The 22325-nt window shown below is 53.2% G+C and overlaps 2 protein-coding genes and 1 pseudogene across 3 annotated transcripts; 2 read left to right on the top strand and 1 right to left on the bottom strand.

Moving 5' to 3' along the window:
• Positions 1-136: 136 nt before the first annotated feature.
• Positions 137-2149, top strand: LOC120701615. Of its 2 annotated transcripts, XM_039985594.1 has the most exons (4): positions 137-847; positions 964-1075; positions 1398-1575; positions 1660-2149. In XM_039985594.1, exons 1-4 carry the CDS (start codon positions 845-847, stop codon positions 1700-1702), a joined length of 336 nt encoding a protein of 111 aa, XP_039841528.1. In that variant the 5' UTR covers positions 137-844; the 3' UTR covers positions 1703-2149. The 2 variants fall into 2 exon arrangements, 1 of the variants encoding a protein (XP_039841528.1); XR_005686180.1 differs by having other exon boundaries at positions 137-838; positions 1398-2149.
• A 4954-nt stretch (positions 2150-7103) lies between these two features.
• LOC120700262 lies at positions 7104-9475 on the top strand (annotated as a pseudogene).
• A 2600-nt stretch (positions 9476-12075) lies between these two features.
• On the bottom strand, positions 12076-16058 carry LOC120700261 (protein NUCLEAR FUSION DEFECTIVE 4-like). Its single transcript, XM_039984487.1, has 2 exons — positions 13985-16058; positions 12076-12305 (listed from the first exon to the last, which is right to left on the bottom strand). The coding sequence occupies exon 1, from the start codon at positions 15965-15967 to the stop codon at positions 14015-14017; it is 1953 nt and encodes a 650-aa protein (XP_039840421.1). The 5' UTR covers positions 15968-16058; the 3' UTR covers positions 12076-12305; positions 13985-14014.
• Positions 16059-22325: the final 6267 nt, after the last annotated feature.

Raw genomic sequence — 22325 nt, 5'->3', positions numbered from 1 at the left:
GCTAGCCCAGGAACGCATGTATGCTTCCGTTGCTGTTACGTTCCATGGAGAAGATGAAGACGTGCGTGCGTACAAAAGGAAAGGAAAGCCTCCTCCTTCCCGGTCATCTTCAAGAGAGTCTTGAACCAACCAACACATCGCCGACGGGTGGCTGTGGTGTGGGGCGCCGGGACGGCCATGGCGCACCGGGCCGTGGATGCTGTCGTCGGCCCTCGCAAGTTGGAGATCGAGCACACGACGGCTGCGACATCCATGCACAGGCCCAGGCCTTCCAAGATGTGGAAAAAAATGGGGTGCGCCCCTCGCGCACGGACGCCTCCGTGCGCACCCCCGCTCGATGGTCGCCACCCATCCCAGCCAGGTTCGCATCCGAGAGTCCTGCGCTGTTTCGATTCCTCCTCGGCTCGGCAACCGCGCAGGAGGCCCGCTTGGCTCCAATCGCTCGGCTTGGCTCCGCTCCAATCCAACGCCCGCTCGCTCGCCCGCTGCGGATCCCCTCGCCGGAGCCGCCGCGTCCCCCACTCCCGGCGGTGCCCCCGCTCCCACGCGCCCGAGCCGTCTTCCCCGTTACCTGCCACTTCTGCCTCCCCGCCGGCCGCCCTCCCGTCGACCACGGCCGACTCCGCCCGACGGCGCCTCCTCCCCTCCCGGCGTCCCAGCCCCGCGTCGCTCGTGGCCGCGTCCCGGCCAGCCACCGCTGGCCCGCCCGCGGCTGGGAGCGGATGCTGCTGGCTCCCCATCCAGCCGCTCTCCCCGTCCGTGGCCTCTGTTTGCTGCCTCTGTTTAGTACCTCTGTTTGCTGAATTGGCCAGGTCGATTGATGTGGTTCCAAGTTTAGGTAACCATGGTACAAATTCCGATTAACTCAGTAGCCAGTAAATTCCAAAGTGGTTTCATACTGATACTCTTCATAAGGTCTATTGATGTTGACATACTTTTCTCTTTTCATTACATGGTTTGCAGGAGAGAATTTTGTTCACAGTGATAGGACATGGTGATTTTGATGACTCACCTGATCTTATTCTGACAGAAGATTTCAGTGGTGTGAATAATGCTGGTATGGGAGACTTAACACGTGAGTAGTTTGTGTTTTTTGTTTATTAGAATTGTTTTGAGAGCAAATTATTGTGACACACTACATTTCATCATGTCCAACTCCAAAGAGGCACCTTTATAATCCCAAATTGTCAACTCATCTCTGTCAATATAATGGAGTCTGAAACTGCATTTACTAATTTGAGTTTGAGTGTTCCTCACCGACAGTAATGCATATTCAGAAGAATATGATGTTTAGAAATATAAATTTTGAATGGTCATTTCAGTTTTCTCTGTTTTCCGGTATCCTGATTTCACAATATTTTATATAGTCATCATTCACCATGACACTTCTCATGCAGGAGTTTCCTTCGTAAGGAGGTCAAAATGGAGTGAGTGGTTTTTGGATACATGGTGGAACCAGACTTCATTTATACAGTTTGGTTCCACAAAAAGTGGAGATAATGCAGCACTCAAGCATCTAATTGATCACCTATCAGCTGAAGAAATGCAAGCGCATGTTCGAATAGCAAAAATGCAGTGCCTCTTCAATTCCTACTCTTGGGTCCTCACATGGAAGTCAGGTTGGCCAATTAACTGACTATCTCTGTTTGCAACTGGTAGATGGACAGGGCTTCGATTCTTGGAGACGCAATTGAGTACCTGAAGGTGTAACTTCCCAGAAGTCATCGGAGGAAGACAAGGCAGAGGCAAGTTTTGAGCCATCAAAATCAATGCTTCTCCTGGGAATCCATAGGAGGAAAATGAGGAGAGTGTCAAGCCATCGGATAATGTTGTTACTCTAGAGAAGCTATTGGAAGAAGATGGGGCAAGCATGGAGCCATCGGAAGACAATGATGCTCTTGAGGAACCAAACGAAGAAGAAAAGGCGATTCACAAGCTGTCTGAGGACAAAGTAGCCCTTGTTCAACGTTACGACTGCAAATTGTGGCTAGTTATTTATATGTAGTTAAATTTTGCATGATTCATCACTGCATACAGGATAAGGCAGGCTGACAATCTGATGTATATAGTGTAGGGCTCAAATTGTACAATGTATGGATGTATTACAAAAGAGATATTATTCTAAAATAAATATGATTGTTCTTCAACATATTTGTCGTTCAGTTTGTATACAATGACAGGTTTCTATTTTGGTTGATTCAATTTAAGACCCAAGAACATTGCAAGGGATATGAAAAATATTGTTCACTCAAATGGATGACAAGTTCAAAATGGGGTATCCTATATAACAGAAATGTCATATTTCCATACAAATTACATTGAACATGTGAAGAAAAAATGGTAGATCCATTATAACAAAGAACAGTGCAAGACATGAGATGTTGCATCAGGATTCACATTATTTCAGAAACTGTCGAACTGATAAAAAATGACAGGTTCCTTAACATCAAAAGGAGCACAGTTATACTTCCAACATATTCAACATATCCCCATCCGTGGCCTCTGTTTTTTACCTCATTAGGTATTTCATTGTCCATTGACCCAATCTGTCTTATTGGTTGTTCCTCTTCTCCACCATCGCCACCAACAACAACAATTTGCAGTGAACGTGGATCCTCCATGAAAGCAGAAGATGCAATGTCTTTAGGGCCTCGAACACCATCCATGGAGGATGCTCGTTGATCCATGGAAGCGACGGTGAGAGGTATACTTGATATCTCCTGCATAATAGCAAAAGCAACTAAATCATTGACAGATGGAGTGCTAAAGCAAATGAAATTAGCAAATGATGATCGGGGTGCAGCCCATTGAACTTAATCATTCACAGATGGAGTTCCACCTATATGCAATAAAAATACCAGTTTAGATTATACTAGTTACCTATGCTAAATTATACTAGTCTAGCATGAATGCATCCAGAAAATTATACTAGTCTAGCATGAATGCAAAGGAGATGTGTGCTCAAGATGCATACGATCGAACTGGGATTCGTGGCCTACCTCGCCGCAACGGACAGGTGGACGATCCCACAAGCAAAGTTCTACGTTGATTGCAAATGAAGTTGCCGTGCTGCCACACGATCACCGGCCGGTAGGGCTTCGCGGCAACACCGTTCCGCCCCGACCGCAGCGACGTCAACCTTCCTGGATGGCTGCTGTACGTTGCTGACGGCCGCCGCAGCCTTGCGTCCTCCTCCTCCTGCCGTCCGCTTCTGGGCGCGCCTGAACTATGGCGGCCTGCGCGGCAGCTAGGGCTCCGGTGCCGCCTTCCGTACGAGATGAGTCAACGAGGAACTTCCGTCCCACGATCGCTCAATTGACGCGGGAGCCGAGGTCGCGTCGTAGCAAATTGCGCCGAGAACGCGGATAGGGGGTGCGCGTGAAAGCCGATCTGAGGGAGCCGAACCGTGTTTGTGTGAAGGCCAAGCCGTTCAGCGCGCTCACCGTTGGGCAGGGTGCGCACGGGAGCGTCCTTGCGCGAGGGGCGCACCCCATTTTTTTCCCAAGATGTTTGGTTCACGGGTGGGTGGACGCATGCATGCATCTTCATCTATCTGCTGCCCAAGGCAAGTACAACGCCCTCGACATTGCTTTTCTTCGCTAGCCACCGGTAGCAACGCAACGCTGTACATCGTCACATGCTTCCTTCCTTCGTCTGGTAAATTTGTCAATCTTTATTTTTTTCTTTGATTTGATTTGAAAAAACAAACAAACTCATTCATTTGTCAATCTTTATATATATTACTCCCCCGTTACTTGATATATAGATCTTTACACCTTATTCTCCTCTCCACTAGGTCAGATTCCATCTCCATATTTTAGCATCAGTACTACGAGACTAGCCAACCCTGACTTTCCGTGCCACAGTGCTGGGATTCAAATTAAATGCAGTTCCCAAAAAAATTTCTATAGTACCCGTCACATCGAATGTTCGGACACATACATGAAGCATTAAATGCAGTTGAAAAAAAACTAATTACACACACCGTGTTCGGCTGGTCTACTATCCTCCAGCCCTACAGTATTTCCCTCTCATACTGCTCCAGCCACCAGCTCCAGCTCCAGCCAGCCCAACAGTATTTTTCTCTCACATCACTCCAGCTCCAGCCTGCCGAACGCAGTGATAGTCTAACTGATTAGCACGAGATGAATCTTTTAAGCCTAATTAGTTCATGATTGGACATTATTTGTCAAGTAACAACGAAATGTGCTACAGTACCAAAACCAACAAATTTTCACCAACTAAACAGGTCAATTGATATGTTTTTCCTGATTTTCTTAGGAATTAAATCAACGCCCCTATATAAATTTCAAATAATTTAACTAAAGCGGAAGTTGAGTTTGTGGGGGGTTTTATTATCTAAAAAGGATGTAAAAGATTGAGTTAAAATGGGTTAGTTTCTATTATTTATTTTTTAAACATGCGGAGGCATTTTGGGAAAATAATGATTTCCAACACACACTGCTAGAGAACAAGCTATTAGTACCGGACGGGAACCCCACTTAATACCGGTTCCCCGCCCGATACCGCCCAATCGGTACTAAATACGCTTGTATTTAGTACCGGTCAGAAACACCAACCGGTACTAAAGATATTTTCGCTCAAAAAATCAGATTGCTTTTCTTGCTCCTCGTCCCTTTCTCTCTCATCTCGTTTTTCTTTCTACCACTGTCAGCTCTGCTCTGTTCTTGTTGTTCGTCAAGAATAGAGAAAAAAGATGAGCAAGCGACGGTGGGAAGAAAACTGAGATCATAAAAGGAACGAGGAACAAGAAAAGCTTTACTTAGATTACAACATTCAAGCCAAGACTATAAAAACCTAAAATTACAAAAAAAAATATTACAAGAAAAGCGCCCGTGCGCGTGTCCGCCGCCGCGACCTGGCGCCGCCGCCGCGCGCGTCCCCGGCCGCCGCAGCATGGCGCCGCCGCCGTGGCCTGGCCGCAGCCGCGCCCGTCCGCGTGTCCGACGCTGCGCGCGTCCTCGGCCGCCGCAGCCTGGTGCCGCCGCCGTGGCCTGGCCGCGGCCGCGCCCGTGCGCGTGTCTGCCGCCGCGAGCTCCTGGAGAGACGGCGAGTGGACCTCGACGGCGTGCTGCATCCAGAAGCAGTCCATGTGGAGGACGCACAGGCGCGGGCAGCGGGGGAGGAACTCGGCGGGGTCGACGCAGCAAAGCGAGAGGGCAAGGCGCTCGAGCCTGGCGAAGGTGCCGGCGGGGGGCAGGGCGAAGCTGCGGTTCCAGATCCGGAGGTGGATGGAGGTGGCCCTCGCGAAGCAGGGCAGCTGGAAGGGGACGCCGCCGAGGTAGTGGTCCAAGCCGGTCACCTTGAAGATGAGCACCTCCGGGTTGTGCTCCTCGGCGGCGCGGAGCAGCGAGGACAGCTGCGAGGCCAGGAGCGGCCGGTTCAGCTTGGAGATGTCGATCTCGAGGCCGCCGCGACCTGGTGCCGCCGCCGCGCGCGTCCCCGGCCTCCGCAGCCTGGCTGCGCCGCCGCCACGCGCGTCCCCACTGCCGCAGCCTGGTGCCGCCGTCGTGGCCTGGCTGCTCGAGCTGAGAGATGAGAGAAGGGATCGGAGAAGGGGAAGAGAGAGAAGATTAGGGGAAGGGGAGAAGGGAAAGGATGAAGATAAAGAGCTGCTGCTGGCCACTCGTCCGTTGATTTTTTTTTCGCGTGCTGACATTAGTACCGGGTGGAGGCTCCACCCGGTACTAACAGAGTACTTTTTGTACCGGATGTAGACTCTGCCCAGTACTAAATATTCTAGGTGTCATTTAGTACCGACTGGAGTCACAACCCGGTATTAAATAGTTGCTAGTAGTTGCGGTGCTCGTGTCGGTGGCGCTTTTTAGTGCCTGCTCGGGGTTCCAGCCGGTACTAACTGGCTCCCAGGGTACTGTGCGTTCCGCCCGGTATTAAATTGATCTGTTAGTACCGGTCCAATATGCAACTGGTACTAACGTGCAGGGATGAATGAGCCTTTTTCCTGTAGTGACAATGTTCTCCTGGAACTCATTTTCTTGGCAATTGCTATATATACATGCTGACCCACAGACTAAATTATTTCCTCCATTGTTTTTCTATTTCCTCCATTATTTTTCTTCCCTTCCCTCTTTTCTCTCTCCAATCCTTCTCCCAGGGGAGGGGGGCTCTTGCCCCCCTAGATCCGCCTCATTATCTGCACGTTGATTATCTATTGCTGAGCACATATGCATGCATCCACGCGAGTCGTCGTTGCTTGTGACTCTGCTGCCGGAATCAAGCCGCACGAAATGGTGATCTCTTCATAAACTACGTGCTGATATTTTATTCTATGCTCTCTCTACTCTCTAGTTGGCCAGTCAGTTTTGAATATATTTTTTAAAAGAAAAGAGATTGCCATCAAGACCAAGCTAAAAAACAAGTCCTATAAAACTAGTAATCTTAACATTTTTCAATTGATTAAGCTAAAAACCATTTTTAGATTCCAGTTGCACCCTCTCCCAAATAAAAAAGTGAACACTCATCCCATTATTGTGTTAACTATTCGTAAGTTACAGCTTTTGCTTAATGTGACAAATATGCTTGCAAGTTCAAATTTTATTCTACTACTACGCCTAAGAAGGAAAAAAAAGAAATATCAAGTGCCAACTTCTTGGTCTAAAGTTCAATTTTATCTTTCTTTAACTTTCCAACTCACCGCTATACGCATGCATGCTCCGGTAAAACTAGGAGTCCTGCAGCAGTGCACTCCAGTTCACATCACAGCATGCATTATATTAGAGTAATTTGACCCACAAACTTTTTAACTAACTACTGCTTTCCAGTAACTATTATATATACTCCCTCCGTCCCAAAAAACAAGTCATCCTAGAAATTTTAGGATAAATTAACAAAAAGGTAAAATGACCATGTTTGCTCCTATTTATTATCCTTATTTGGCGCTGACTAATTCTTACATGCGCATGCACTTTCTAAATAGGGTAAGATGACATGTTTTTTGGACAAAATTTGAATTCCAGAATGACTTGTTTTTTGGGACGGAGGGAGTACTGCTGTACTACCCATTAAGCAAATAGTACAGTAACCCAGAAGAGCACACACTTTGCTCGAGATCGACAAGCAAGCAGCAGCCGGCCGGATGATACGAGTATGCAAAATGTAGCAAGTCAAGCAGATGATGCTTATCTCGACGTCATGTACAGTCCAGTTTGGATTGGGCGTCTCGGTTGGATGACCATCCCCTCCAAGTCCTATCCAGTAGCACACAAGCACTTGCTATGTCACTCTACCAAAGCCATCCATCTACGAGTGTTCAAACAACAGGTAGCATAGCACTCAGGACGGTCCACTTGATGGCTCGCTCAAGAGTAGTCAGTCAGTCAGTGACAAAACATGCATGTGCTCAATTGGCACTCCTAATCCAGTATCAATACCAAGTAATACCAATTCACTGAACTTGCTTTCCCCCAAACTTTGTGCAGTGCAGCCTCACCAACCTTACCAGCCACTCTGCATCCAAAGCAATCCAAGAAGAAGCAGCGGCCGGGGAGGGGAAGAGCCACTCCACTCTCCACCCATGGCGCCAGCGGCCTTGGCAGCGCAGGTGCTGCGCGGGCGGTGGTTCATGGCGTACGGCTCCTTCCTCATCATGTCCGCCGCCGGCGCCACCTACATCTTCGCCATCTACTCCAAGGATATCAAGGCCACGCTGGGGTACACGCAGGAGCAGCTCAACACTGTGGGATTCTTCAAGGATGTGGGCGCCAACGTAGGCATCCACGCTGGCCTCGTAGCCGAGGTCACCCCGCCCTGGCTTGTCCTCGCCGTCGGCGCCGCCATGAACCTCGGCGGCTACCTCATGCTCTACCTCTCCGTCACCGGCCGTGTCCGCCCCGCGCCGCCACTCTGGCTCGTGTGCCTCTACATCGCCGTCGGCGCCAACTCGCAGGCGTTCGCCAACACCGGCGCGCTCGTGACCTGCGTCAAGAACTTCCCCGAGAGCCGCGGCGTCATGCTCGGCCTCCTCAAGGGCTTCGTCGGCCTCAGCGGCGCCATCTTCACCCAGCTATACCTCGCCTTCTACGGTCCCGGCGGCGGCGGAGACACCAGGCCGCTCATCCTGCTCGTCGGCTGGCTCCCGGCCGCCGTCTCCGTCTTCTTCCTCGGCACCATCCGGATCATACGCGCGCCACGCCCGCCCGCGGCGGCGCGCCGGGAGTACCGCGCGTTCTGTGGCTTCCTGTACGTGTCGCTCGCGCTCGCCGCGTTCCTCATGGTCGCCATCATCCTGCAGAAGCGCTTCCGGTTCACCCGCGCTGAGTACGGAGTCTGCGCCGCCGTCGTGCTCTCCATGCTCCTCCTGCCGTTTGCCGTCGTCCTGCGCGAGGAGGCTGCTCTGTTCAAGAAGAACACCACGCCTGAAGCACGAGCGGCAGAGGACTACACGGAGCCGTCCACGGCGACTGCGGCCACAAAGCCGGCGCCGGCGCCGGCGCCGGTGCCGGAGCCTCCGCCTGTCACCTCGAAGCCGGGTGCCAGATTGCTGGCCGCCCTGAGGCCGCCGCCGCCGCGCGGCGAGGACCACAGCATACTGCAGGCGCTGGTGAGCGTGGACATGGTGCTGCTGTTCACGGCGACGGCGTTGGGCGTCGGCGGCACCCTGACGGCTATCGACAACATGGGTCAGATCGGCGAGTCGCTGGGGTACCCGCCGCGCAGCGTCGCCACCTTCGTGTCCCTCATCAGCATCTGGAACTACCTCGGCCGCGTCGCCGCCGGCTTCGGCTCCGAGGCGCTCCTGGCGCGCCACCGCGTCCCGCGGCCACTCATCCTGGCGGCCGTGCTCCTGCTCGCCGTGCCGGGGCACCTGCTGATCGCGTTGGGCGTGCCGGGGTCGCTGTACGTGGCGTCGGTGGCGATCGGGTTCTGCTTCGGCGCCGCGCAGCCGGTCATCCTGGCCAGCGTGTCGGAGCTCTTCGGCCTCAGGTACTACTCGACGCTATACAATTTCTGCGGCACGGCGAGCCCCGTGGGGTCCTACATCCTCAACGTGCGCGTCGCCGGGCGCATGTACGACCAGGAGGCGGCGCGGCAGGGGAAGGGCCGGCGTCACCACCTGCATTGGCGTCCGGTGCTACAGGGAGTCCTTCTTGGTCATCACGGCGGTGACCGTGGCGGCGGCGGTGGCGGCGGCGGCGCTGGCGTGGAGGACCAGGGAGTTCTACGCGGGAGACATCTATGCAAAGTTCAAAGAGGGAACGAGCAGTGGTGATGCCATTGGTGAAGGAGACAGGGTACAACCACCCAAGGAGGAACAGTTGTAAGATTGCAACAAGTGTTCTTGTCGATACTCTGAATATTGTCACTATACAGAACCATGAAATCCATATAGTCTAAAAAATAATGTTGTGCAACACCCAACTCGATGTATCCTTGGATGTCGGCCACGACCCATGCGCGCACATGGCCTCCTCTGGAAAGGTTGAACTTGCTTCCAGATTCCAACTTAGGCCAGTTCAAAATTTTCAGTTATACATGCTGTCTTTTGAATTGAAATTTGAGACAAAGTTGTGGTTACTTATTAGGATGAGAGAATTAGTCAAAAGTTTGGAACTTGATAGATAATTTGAGTTCCTTTCGTTATTAAAAAAGCGGTTTTGAATCTGAAATTATTAAGTATGATGTTCAAGAATATTGAGTTACAAGTTTGGAAATTCGAATTGATCTTAATTTTTGCCAACGGGACATGAAACCTTTTTGCTAGTTGAGATATTTGATTTTCCAGTGGGAAATGTATGATTGTTTCCGGACAAGATAGACAGATGCTAATCCCAGGCCCACATGTGAAAATAGATTCATTTGTTTTCTCCAAAATGCTTGTACATAAGTGAGTCATCATTCGTAGGTTACACACTTTTCTCGGTGTCCTGCGACGTTTGTACTTAGGCCCTTTGATGGTGGTTGCACTTGCACAATATCAGTTTCTTCATCTGTATAATGAATTTTCGTACGATTTCATTTGAAATTCTAGTGCTTGCACACTATCTGTGCAACAATAATCATGTTAGTGCAATATCGGTTTCATCACCCCCATAATGAACTCTTGTATGATTCCATTTGAAATTCTAGTGTTCGCACAATATCAGTTTCGTAACCTCCATAATATTTTTTCTATGAAATCATCTGAATTTCTATTGTTTGCCCAATATCTGTCTAACGTTGGTCACTTTCTTGCAAAAGAGGGGACTCGTCACATTGCTGGCTGCAAATTATACTCTCATCGGATGTTCTACTTTCTCCTTGTCCTTGATAACACGTGAACAATGCGAATCAATAGAAGTTTTAAAACATACTCACTATCCTAAAATATAAAGTATTTTAGTTTGTCACAAGTAAAACTATTTTAATTTTTCTCGCTGATGGAAAAGAGTAATAATATGTACAATATCAAACAAGCATAATTGGATCATTATGAACTTGTTTAGCCAAACTTACAACTAATAATTTAATTTAGGACAGATCAAAATATCCTACTCCTATATTTTAGGATGTCAGAGAGAGTAAATTCAAAGCTTGCATTGGAATCCGATTTGAAACGTTTTGCTACTTGAGATCTTTGATAGAAGGGAAATTTGTCCACACCACTGTGAAAACGCGATTTTGTACAGCACACATCGCCAAACTCAATTTAGTATGCAGCACACTGTGAAAGAGTACTTTGGTCTGCTGCACACCGCACTGAATAAATTAAACATTTTACAGCTCAAAGGAGGATGAAGAGACAACTTTATCTTTGGGGCCACCTGTCATCATCTTCCCCCACCCCTAATTTGCTTCTTCCTCCCTTCCCCTCCGACCTTTGCTGCTCCTCCGCTTCTGCTTGCGCGAGGGTGGAGGCCGGCGACGGCAGCGGGTGTGTCGGAGACCGTGACCGTGCTGCCCGTGGAGGTGCCCATGACCGCGCCGGCCGTCGCGCGCGCGTCTGTGTGGGGCGCGTCCCCGGGCCTCCCGTCACGCGGAGTCGGCGACCGCACCGCCCGTTCGCCCCCAGCTCCGTCCGCCTGCACCCACTCAGCTCCGTGGTGCCTGCACCTGCGGCCCTTGTGATTGGCGCAGTCGGCAGCGGTAAGGGACGTCGGCGCTGGTGGAGGAGGCACTGACCGCGGCGAGGGTCAACCACGTAGCACGGGCAAGCGGCGGCGCAGACCGGTGGGTGGACCAACGGCGGCACTAACCGGCGGCGAGGCGCGGGCCAGCAGTGGCGAGGGTCCGTCGCGAGGGGCGTGCCAGCGGCGGCGCTGATCGGCGGCGAGGGTGCGCCGCGAGGCGCGGGCGGCGGCTGGCGAGGTTGCAGTGCTGCTGCTGCGCTTGCGGCGGCTGCATGACCTCCTAGTTGTGGTGATGGTGGTTCTCCTGCAGCGCGGCGAGGTCCTGGACCTGGTGCTGCATCACCTGCGGCGGCGGAGGGGAGAAGAGCAGTGGGTGGTGGGGCGCTGGTGCGGCGGCGGCCATGGCGCCGAGGCCGATGGCCTTGGCGCTCTCCTCGGTGAGCGCATCGCAGAAGGCATGGTGTGTGATGAAGCCGTCGCGAGGCGCGGGCCAGCGGCGGTGCAGACAGGCACGAGCCCGCCGCGGAAGGACGCCATGGCGCGGTGGAAGGGGAGGGACCGAGGGAGGGAGAAAGGAGATGCAGATGACAGGTGGGCCCAAGGGTAAAGTGGTATCTTCATCCTCCTTTGAGATGCAAAATGTTTAGTTTATTCAGTGTAGTGTGCAGCAGACCAAAATACTCTTTCACGATGTGCTGGATACTAAATCAAGTTTGGTGATGTGTGCTATACAAAATCACGTTTTCACTGTGCCGTGGACAAATTTCCCTCGATAGAAAGGATAGGAATAGGATGACACCACGTGCTCTGATAACGGCATGTGTGTCTCTGCTCTTTTGATTCTGACCACAGAATGTCAGTCAGTGCATTTCCAAATTCCAATCGCATACAGCAATTGATTCAAAAATCTTCTCCATGTCCTCTCAGATCTGTGCATTAGTGGACTATCCAATAAAAAAAATTGTAAGCTAGTGGTAACTGGCAACCATTAACAAAAAAAAATCATTTTTTCTTGTGGAACTAGATAGGCAAAAAATAATGCATAGTACAAAACGAATGTCACGGTTAGCTACCATATCTCCAATCGAAAAACAACAAAATTCCAATCTTGAGCATGCTCTCTGTAAAAAAAACAAACAAAAAAAACTAAATTCTACTTGCTGTAATGCTGTTGAGTGTGCTGTTAACTAGTGTGGTCGTGTCCACCTCTCTAGCTTGGGGATATTTACATATTTACCATTATAAGAAAGGTCACTCGCTGGATTAGCACTCTTAAACGGGCTCCTACAGATTTAGCACTACTGTAGCTGGAAATCTTACGTTTTTACCACTTTTGCCTACGTGGCGGGACACGGCGACAGGCCACGTTGACGCCCGGTCAGTAAGGCGAGGCGAAATGTCCTTTGTGCCCCAGCCTTTGTTCATGTGCCCGTGACACCCCGTCCAGCCCGTTGACCGCCCCTTTGTCGAATTCAAGCGAAGATTCAGTAATTTTTAATTCCCAATCTGCTCCACGGAGAAGAAAGCATGGGAGCCCCGCTGCCTTCTCTGCTCCCCTTGTCGCTCTGCTCTGCTCTGTGTAACAGATAATGAACAATCTAGTAACAGATATAGATCTTGATGGTTAACACTAAAACTAGAAATAACGAAAATGACTGAACTGCATCAAAGCAAAACAAGCGGAGAAAAGTTAGAACGTGAGTAGTAGCTCAATTACTAATCTCGAAGTTCAATGATGGTTCAGTAATTCCAATCACCAATTTGCTGGTTCAGTAATTTCAATCACCAATTCTCCACGAGACCAAAATTAGAACAAAATTAGATGGGGGTAGAGAGCTGTGGGAGATCAGAGAACTGAATTACTGAGGCAAAATATCAATTACTTCATAATCAAAACAAAATCAGAGAGATTAGGTGAACGGCGGAGAGCTGCTTGATTCGTAGCACACATCTTTTTTTTCTTGTAATTTTGATCCTCGTCGCAGCAGCATGGGCGGCCGCGCTGGCCTTGTATGGCCAGCCGGCCACGTCCCCCGTGCAGCAGCAGCCTGGCAGGTAGCCTCCGCCGCCGGCATGCTCCTAGCACGCGCCCGCGCCGTGCGGCCACAAACCCTGCGAAGCAGCACCCCCGCCCTGTGCCTGCACCTCGCACGCACGAGCCTGGCCTGTGCGGCCACCTCCGACGCGGCGCGGTACACGCCGCCTACCTGCTTCTCGCGCGGGACGCCGCCGGCCCATGCAGCTGCCTCCCCTGCTCCGCAGCACCCACGCGCCGCCGCCGTCTCCGGCCCCACGCGACCAAGCCCCGCGCTCTGCCGCCGTCGCCGGCCTTGCGCCCCGCCGCTCTCGCTGCCCTCGCCGGCCTTGCGCGCCGCCGCTCTCGCTGCCCCTACACGCCGTCGATCCGGAGAGGTGCGCCCTTGGGGCTTGCTGCGCCGCTGGCCTGCTGGCCCCGTGCGCCGCCTCTCCCGCCGGCCCGCATGCCATCGATCCGCGGAGGCCTCGCGCGCAGCCGCGGATTCCGCTCCCTTCGGCCCATCACTAGCGCGCCGCCGCGGCCTCCGGCCCCGCCGCAGCCTCTGGCCCCTGCTCGCTCGCTCAACCCCGGATAGCGATAGCGAGAGGGGGTGAGGAGAGTGGGAGCGGTCAACGGGCTGGACGGGTCACGGGCACATGAACAAAGAGGCAACAAAGAGGGCATAAAGGACATTTCGCCTCGCCTTGCGGACCGGGCGCCAACGTGGCCTGCCGCCGTGTCCTGCCACGTAGGCAAAAGTGGTAAAAACGTAAGATTTCTGGCTACAGTAGTGCTAAATCTGTAGGAGCCCGTTTAAGAGTGCTAATCCAGCGAGTGAAATTTCTTATAATGGTAAATATGTAAATTCCCCTCAAGCTTGTCTTGGTTCGGCATCTGCATCCGTGGTCCATCACGCGCGGTCTCCCCGGCGGCGTCCGTCCACCTCCGGCTCCTCCTCCTTGGACTCCACCACCGCCCCCTCGCCGACGCCATTATTGCCACTCACCCCTCCCTCCTTGAACCTCGCGTAGATGTCCCCGCCGTAGAACGCCCGCGTCCTCCACGCCAGCGCCAGCGTCACCGCCGCCGCGCCGACGGTCACCGCCGCCACGACCAGGAACGACTCCCTGTAGCAGCGCGTGCCGACGCAGGTGACGCCCTTCGTCCCGGCGGCCGCCGCCGCCACGGCGCCCTGCCGCGCCGCCTCCCGGTCGTACATCCTCCCGGCGACGCGGACGTTGAGGATGTAAGAGCCGACGGGGCTGGCCACGTTGCCGACGTTGTAGAGGGTGGAGTAGTGCTTGAGGCCGAAGAGCTCGGAGATGATGGCGAGGATCATCGGGTACGCCGCGCCGAAGCAGAACCCCACCACCACCGACGCCGCGTACAGCGACCCCGGCACGCCGAACGCGATCAGCAGGTGCCCCGGCACCGTCAGGAGCAGCACGCCCGCCACCAGCAGCGGCCGCGGGACGCGGTGGCGCGCCAGGAGCGCCTCCGACCCGAAGCCGGCGGCGACGCGGCCGAGGTAGTTCCAGATGCTGATGAGGGAGACGAATGTGGCCACGCTGCGCGGCGGGTAACCCAGCGACTCGCCGATCTGGCCCATGTTGTCGATGGCCGTCAGCGTGCCGCCCACGCCGAACACCGTCGCCGTGAACAGCAGCGCCATGTCCACGCTCACCAGCGCCTGCAGGATGGTGTAGTCCTCGCCGCGCGGCGGCGGCCTCAGCGCGGCAAGCAGCAATCTCGCACCCGCCGTCGCCGCCGGCGGCATCGCTGATGCGGCGGCCGCGGTCACCGTCACCGGGGGCGGAGCTTGCGCGTCGGGCGCGTCGTCGTTCCTGATGTTGAGCTTGAACAGCGCGGCCTCCTCGCGCAGAACGACGCCGAGGGGGAGGAGGAGCAACGTGAGCACGACGGCGGCGCTGACGCCGTACTCGGCGCGGGTGAAGCGGAAGCGCTTCTGGAGGACGATGGCGACCAGGAGGTAGGCGGCGAGCGCGAGCGACACGTAGAGGAAGGCGCAGAAGGCGCGGTACTCCCGGCGCGCTGCGGCGGGCGGGCGCGGGGCGCGGATGATCCGGATGGTGCCGAGGAAGAAGACGGAGACGGCGGCCGGGAGCCAGCCGACGAGCAGGATGAGCGGCCTGGTGTCGCCGCCGCCGCCGGGACCGTAGAAGGCGAGGTATAGCTGGGTGAAGATGGCGCCGCTGAGGCCGACGAAGCCCTTGAGGAGGCCGAGCATGACGCCGCGGCTCTCGGGGAAGTTCTTGACGCAGGTCACGAGTGCGCCGGTGTTGGCGAACGCCTGCGAGTTGGCGCCGACGGCGATGTACAGGCACACGAGCCAGAGCGGCGGCGCGGGGCGGACGCGGCCGGTGACGGAGAGGTAGAGCATGAGGTATCCGCCGAGGTTCATGGCGGCGCCGACGGCGAGGACAAGCCAGGGCGGGGTGACCTCGGCTACGAGGCCAGCGTGGATGCCTACGTTGGCGCCCACATCCTTGAAGAATCCCACAGTGTTGAGCTGCTCCTGCGTGTACCCCAGCGTGGCCTTGATGTCCTTGGAGTAGATGGCGAAGATGTAGGTGGCGCCGGCGGCGGACATGATGAGGAAGGAGCCGTACGCCATGAACCACCGCCCGCGCAGCACCTGCGCTGCCAAGGCCGCTGGCGCCATGGGTGGAGAGTGGAGTGGCTCTTCCCCTCCCCGGCCGCTGCTTCTTCTTGGATTGCTTTGGATGCAGAGTGGCTGGTAAGGTTGGTGAGGCTGCACTGCACAAAGTTTGGGGGAAAGCAAGTTCAGTGAATTGGTATTACTTGGTATTGATACTGGATTAGGAGTGCCAATTGAGCACATGCATGTTTTGTCACTGACTGACTGACTACTCTTGAGCGAGCCATCAAGTGGACCGTCCTGAGTGCTATGCTACCTGTTGTCTGAACACTCGTAGACTTGGGTAACCACTGAATATAGGTAGATATGATGAAAGTGGATTGGGTGCTCTAACCTAAGAGAAGGAGGGAGTAAATTAGACACTCTAAAAACATTAACCTATGGTTCCAACTAATTTGCACAATACTTAAACTAAAACAAACTATCTAGATGTGCAACTGCGGTTCACCTTAGTGTGAAACTCTCATCCCAAAAGAGTTTTACAACCTATAGCCAATTCTAGCAAGATACTACACTAAGAAAGTAAAGACACACAAGTTGCAATATGAAATGCGGAAGCTTAAACGGAGGGATGAGAGGAAGCGAAATCTCGACACGAGGATTTATCCCGTGGTTCGGATTGCCACAAAGGCGCCCCTACATCCACGTTGTTGAAGCACTCACGAAAAGTATCGCTTCCCGGCAATCAAGTCTCTTCCGTGAACACAATCACGGTCACCTTGATCCCGATCTTCACTAAGGGAGATTGCCCACGAAGGAGGGGTCTCCGTCCCCCGCACAATGTCGTCGACGCCGCTCCACACCAAGCCGGAGAGTCGTTGACTTGCCGGCGAGCCACCAAAGCTCCAAGGATGGCAGACGCACCAAGATACAAGGATGGTTCACTCTAGAACCACAGCACAAGGATCTAAACTTTACTTGATCACTCACTCAAGAGCTAACCTAGCACTAACATGTTGGTGGAGAGTGCCTCCGGAATGGACGAATACTACAACAGTGAGGAAAAGTGCGCTACTATCGAAGAGAACAACTCCAAAACGGAAATAAGGCTTCGCTCAGTTAAGCACAACTCTCTCTGCATTCAATGTGTCCCATCATGTACAGGAGTCAGGTATTTATAGGTGACGGTTCACCTACCACCCTTCGTTATTACACTGTAATACCCCCTAACAACTATATTCCCGGTATATTCTCGGGGCACAACTGTATTTTTACATCCAGACACCTTTCTGCCCATTAGGCCCATTACAGCCCACCAGGCCCAGGTTCGCACATCATCGTCCGGCGAACACGATCCCTTCGCGGCTTCCAAAGTGATCGCTCCCCTACGCCTTCCTTTGCTGGTCTTCGTCTTCGCGAACGGCGCATCGGCCTTCGCCTCGCTTCGCTTGCCTTCGTCTTCGCCTTCGGCGCCTTGGTCTTCGAATCTCTTCGCTTCGCTCGGCTTCATCTTCGCCTTCGGTGCCTTGGTCTTCGCCTCTCTTCGCTCGGCTTCGTCTTCGCCTTCGGCGCCTTGGTCTTCGCCTCTCTTCGCTCGGCTTCGTCTTCGCCCTTGGCGCTTTGATCTTCGCCTCTCTTCGCTCGACTTGCCGTGGCGGCAGAAGACCATGTCGTGGCATTCAAGCTGTGCGCGGGCCTTCGGTCGATGGCCGAAGGTGACGCCCCCAACAGTAGCCCCTCGGAGTCGTTGCCCATCCTTGGAGGGGCGATGACTTCGACTTTTTCTCCCGAAGCGCCACCCTTCGAGCTTCGACCGATCGCTTCGCGGTCCGTCGAGGCCTGAGTCTTCTCAATTTACTTGTTAAGCAACAGACCAGACATCGAGGCATATTGATTAATGCATTGATGAATTACTTGAAATAAATTTGACTTTTTCCTTCGACACGCCGAACGAGGCGTCTGGTGCGAAATTTCGTCACTGCCCTTCCATGCGCGCTCACTCCGCGAAAACCCTGGAGGGGCAAAATGGACTCTTCACGTCCCCCCTCCTATATAAGTGAGGTTGCCCGCCGTGGGGCGGTACGCTTCCATTGCCTCCCTGCCGCGAACTCTCTCGCTTCCTCCAGCCTTTGAGTCTCTTTGTCTTTGACTAGCACTGTCTTGGCTCATTTCCTTTCGCTAGCGCCACGGCGAATTCACCTGATTATGCAATGGCTCCAAAGAAGAGCAAATTCCCGCCTACTACCTTCTTCGGCCAAACGAAGATGACCCTGGCCATGCTGCGAGAAATGGAGAACCAAGGTATACTGACCCCTGGCCTCGGACGGGTTCCCCCGGAGACAGACACCTATGCGAAGCCAAGAGAAGACGAAGTGATTGTCTTCAAAGACTTCTTTCCTACTGGGCTTCGCTTCCCCATCGACCCCGCTGTCGTCGACATCTTTGCCCAGTACTGCGTCTTTCTACACCACATGACCCCGAACTCCTTCGCCCGCGTCAACCTTTTCATGTGGTTGTCGAAGACCTGCCACCTCGTATCGACCCCGGAGAATTTCGCTCGGGTGATGCGGGTGCACTACCAGCCGAAGAGCATCTCCGTGCGTGGCTCTGATGGTGTCTCATCGGAGATGGCGCCCCAGTACGGGTGCTACACCTTCGCCTTTCAACATACTGCTCCCAGCCCCATTGGGGCGTCGAAGAATAAGTGGCCAGGGGACTGGTCTTCGTTCTGGTTTTACCACAGGGTGCCCCTCGATCCGGAGACGAAGCGCCATCCTTTGGTTGTTCAGAAGCTGGGAAATTTGGGCGACACCCCGAAGGTTGACGTGGCTCGCATCCCTGCGAACAAAGCCTTCATGACCGTCCTTCGTGAGGTGTCGAAATTGCTCAGCATGTGTGACATAATAGAAGAGTTCGTCGCATGCGGGTGCTTCCCCCTCAGAGAGGGCTGAACCATTTCCTCCTGGGCTCCTTCGGAGAGGGAAGTTTATGGGCTTCCGATGCCCAACTTTAGCGAAGCCTTCGGACTTCGAAAAGAACGTAAGTTTTTTTGCGAGGATAATAAGAACATTTGTCTTCGTTTTCAGAGATAGATGTAGAGGAGGTGGAGTCCCGCGCTGATGAGATGCTTGGACCAGTGTCCGGCAATGAATATGACTTGCTTCTGTCCAAACTTGCTGGCGCGCGAGGCAATCAGGTGTTTTCGTTCTTCGGCATCGAAGCCCCTCAGCGTGTTGCCGAAGCTCTTCTTGCTGTTCAAAAAGCAGGGGGAAAAGTTGGAGGCACCGGTGGTGTCACTGCCACACTTGAGAAGAATAAACAAAAAAAGGGGGCTCTGGCCCTGGTGGAGGGAAACGCTCGAAGCTTCTAGATTTCCTGACTTCCTCGCCCCTTCGCAGTGCTGGGGAGTCCGAAGACAATGGGGGAAACGGAAATCCCGTCACCGCTTCTTCGCCTCCCATTGCCGCTCGTCCTATCGCGGCCGTCGCTCCACCGCCGAAGCCCTCACTGGCTTTAGAGTACAGTGCCATGGAGCCAGACAGCGATGACGAACTCGTCCAGGAGATCCAATCTGTCCTGGAGGCCACGGAGCCCCATGCTAAAAACTCTGCTGCAGCCCCTTCGTCTCCGAGTTCATCATCGACGTCTTCGGATTCGTCGTCGTCGTCAAGCGGCAAGGACGTGGAGGGTTCCGGTCCTGTTTCCCAGGGGCATGCCATTGCCCCCGAGACAGCCCCGACCATCGCTGTCGGCGAGGGCGGCCGGGTTCCTGCCGCCGGGTCTTCCAGCCGAAGGCCTACCTCAACAGAGAGCAGCGGCTACCACATAAGCACCTCAGACCCTGTTGAGGTGGCTGCCGCTTTAGGGATGCCGGAGGCGAAGCTGATCGGGGGCAACATTATCGGCAGTCTTCGGTTTTCAAGCAGCGACCGGGAGAGGGTATTCCTCGCCGAAGCCGGCTCCTCCTTCGGCTTTCCCCTAATGGAGAAGCGCCTGATGTCCTCCGGAGTGAGCCAGATTCTTCAAGATGTCGAAGACCTCTCCCTAAAAGCCTTCGTCGCTTCGCGCTGCGCCTCCCGTCAACTCATGATTGAAAATGAATGAACTTCGCAGTTGGCGAGAATGGAGGAGCGTGTGATAGCCTTGGAAAAGGAAAAAACTACTCTCGAGGAGGCACTCATTGCTGCACGTGCTGAGGCGAAGAACCATTGAGGCAGCTGAGGCTGCTCGTCGGGACGCACTTGCTGCAGAGAAGGCCAAGGAAAATGCTGAAAAAACTAAAGCTGAAGCCGAAGAGGCTCGGAGGGTTGCCGAGGCACAACGTGCCCGTGGGAAAGAAGTTATTTAGTGATGGCGCACCGCTATCAGCTCCTTCGCAGATTTGGTGCAAACTGACATTCATGGATTGATTGCGAAGTTCGCTATTGACCCTCCGGAGATGTCACAAGAGGAGAATGTCGAAGTGGCGGAGCTCTTCCGCTTGATCCGTGCCTCCTTGGCGATGGCCAGATCTGGTGCGGACTTCAAATGCGAGCTGTCCGCTACGGTTGCGGCACGTACTCTTAGTGCTGCTGTCTGCCGTTTGCTTCCAGCGGAGAGCAGTGCCTCTTCGATGGGCATCGTGAAGGCTCAGCTGCGACTTCTCCGGGATTCGTGTTATGAATGGCCTTCGCTGGACTCCTTGAGCCCCGAAGCCCTTCATGCCATGCCAAAGAATATCGCCAAAAACTTCGCGAAGTACTTCCATGAAAAAGGGCGACTACTAGTTGATGTTGAGCTGGAGCGCATGAAAGATCAGGTACCGCTTCGCGCTTCTTAAAGGTTCACTTTTTGTTACTGTCTTCTCTTATCAACATGCTTGATTTCTCTTAGATTCAAGAGAAGGCAGAAATCTTCGCACGAGGGTTCCTTGGCGAAGTTGAAGCCGGCAACTTATGCCACGGCGCTCCCAGTGGCAGCGAAGTCGGAGCCCCTGGCCATGGCGATGGCGAAGATGGCGGGGGGCAAGTAGATGATGCGTCGAAGATCGGCGAGGTGTGATGAATAAAGGCCTAGTGATTTTTGTAATAGTGTAGAGTTGAAAACAGAAGTATCACTGTATCTAATGCCTTCGATGTCTGCGCAGGACCCTGCATTGGCCCCTGCGCGAATTATCGAATGTATAATTCCTTGGCGCTTGAACCGCGGGAATTTTTATGTTTCTGGTTTAACTTGGGAGAAGTCCCGTGCTCGTCGCCCTTGGCTTTCATTTGATGAGTTTTGGTCTGACCGAGAATGCGTATATGACTATCGGAACGCTGATACAAAATGTTTCTTCGCGGAATTCCAGCGCAATTCCAAAGAACACGCAAAGGTTCTATCTGAGCGTCGTCTTCGCCGTGAAATAAAACGTCTTTTGGACACTGATAGGTCTTATAAAGCGCCCATGGGCCTTCTAGAGCCGAAGCCGGAGCCTGTCGAAGACATGTTTGCTCCGCATGAATTCATGTATCGTCGCCAAGGGATTTTTGATGAAGGCTCTTCTTAACGATGGGGTGCCCTCGCTTGCAGGGGTTGAATTTGAAGTCTTTCTTCGCCAGACAGTCGAAGAAATAATAGATGTTGCAGTCCGCGAAGTCATATCTGACTTGGATCGCCTTATCTTCGACGAAGAAATTTCAGATGTAACTTCATGATTTAGTTTTCATGGAGTCTTCGACTTAGCGCTTAGGGAAGAAATTTGTATTTTTCTTCGCATTTGTGCGAAGTGTACACGTGTCTTTTCTTCGCTTATTATTGCGAAGTGTAATTTTTCCTGTAACACGAACTGTTCTTTTTTATGTACAAATGAGTATATTTGTACTCCCAGGTTTTATCCTTCGACCGTGCAAACTTGTATTTTGCGAAGCGCCACCCCCCCTTTTGCACGGGCGGGAGGATGAAAGTCATCGACGCCGCAGTCGAGCGTGTGTACATTTTGCGAAGCGCCACCCCCCCTGCTCGACTTGCGGGGGGTAGATGAATCTTTACGTGAGATTTCGACTTTGGTTCTTTGCTCATCGACCTTACTGCCCTGGGATCTTCGCTCATAAAGATTTTGTGTCTTCGACTTTCTGCCTTGGGCTCTTCGCTCGCAAGGATTTCTCTGCCTTAGGCTTTTCGCTTATAAGGACTTTTGTGTCTTCGAATTTTTGCCTTGGGCTCTTTGCTCACAAGGACTTTTCTGCCTTAGGCTTTTCGCTCATAAGGACTTTTATGTCTTCGATTTTTGCCTTGGGCTCTTCGCTCACAAGGACTTTTCTGCCTTAGGCTTTTCGCTCATAAGGACTTTTCTGCCTTAGGCTTTTCGCTCATAAGGTCTTTTATGTCTTCGATTTTTGCCTTGGGCTCTTCGCTCACAAGGACTTTTCTGCCTTAGGCTTTTCGCTCATAAGGACTTTTATATCTTTGATTTTTGCCTTGGGCTCTTCGCTCACAAGGACTGCTATTTAGTTGGAAGTAAAGCTAAGGGGTGCGAAGCCCCTATCCGGGATTGTGTCCCGTGCTTACTTCTTTCAAGCTTCATCGCTTGTTTTATGCGCCGATGACTCCCCTCTTCGCTTGGCGAAGAGGGATAGACGCT

This window comes from Panicum virgatum, chromosome 3K (genome assembly GCF_016808335.1).
Source record: "Panicum virgatum strain AP13 chromosome 3K, P.virgatum_v5, whole genome shotgun sequence".
Taxonomy (NCBI): Eukaryota; Viridiplantae; Streptophyta; class Magnoliopsida; order Poales; family Poaceae; genus Panicum; species Panicum virgatum.
Note: the sequence above shows the minus strand (reverse complement) of the source record. Positions and strands in the feature narration are given on the sequence as shown.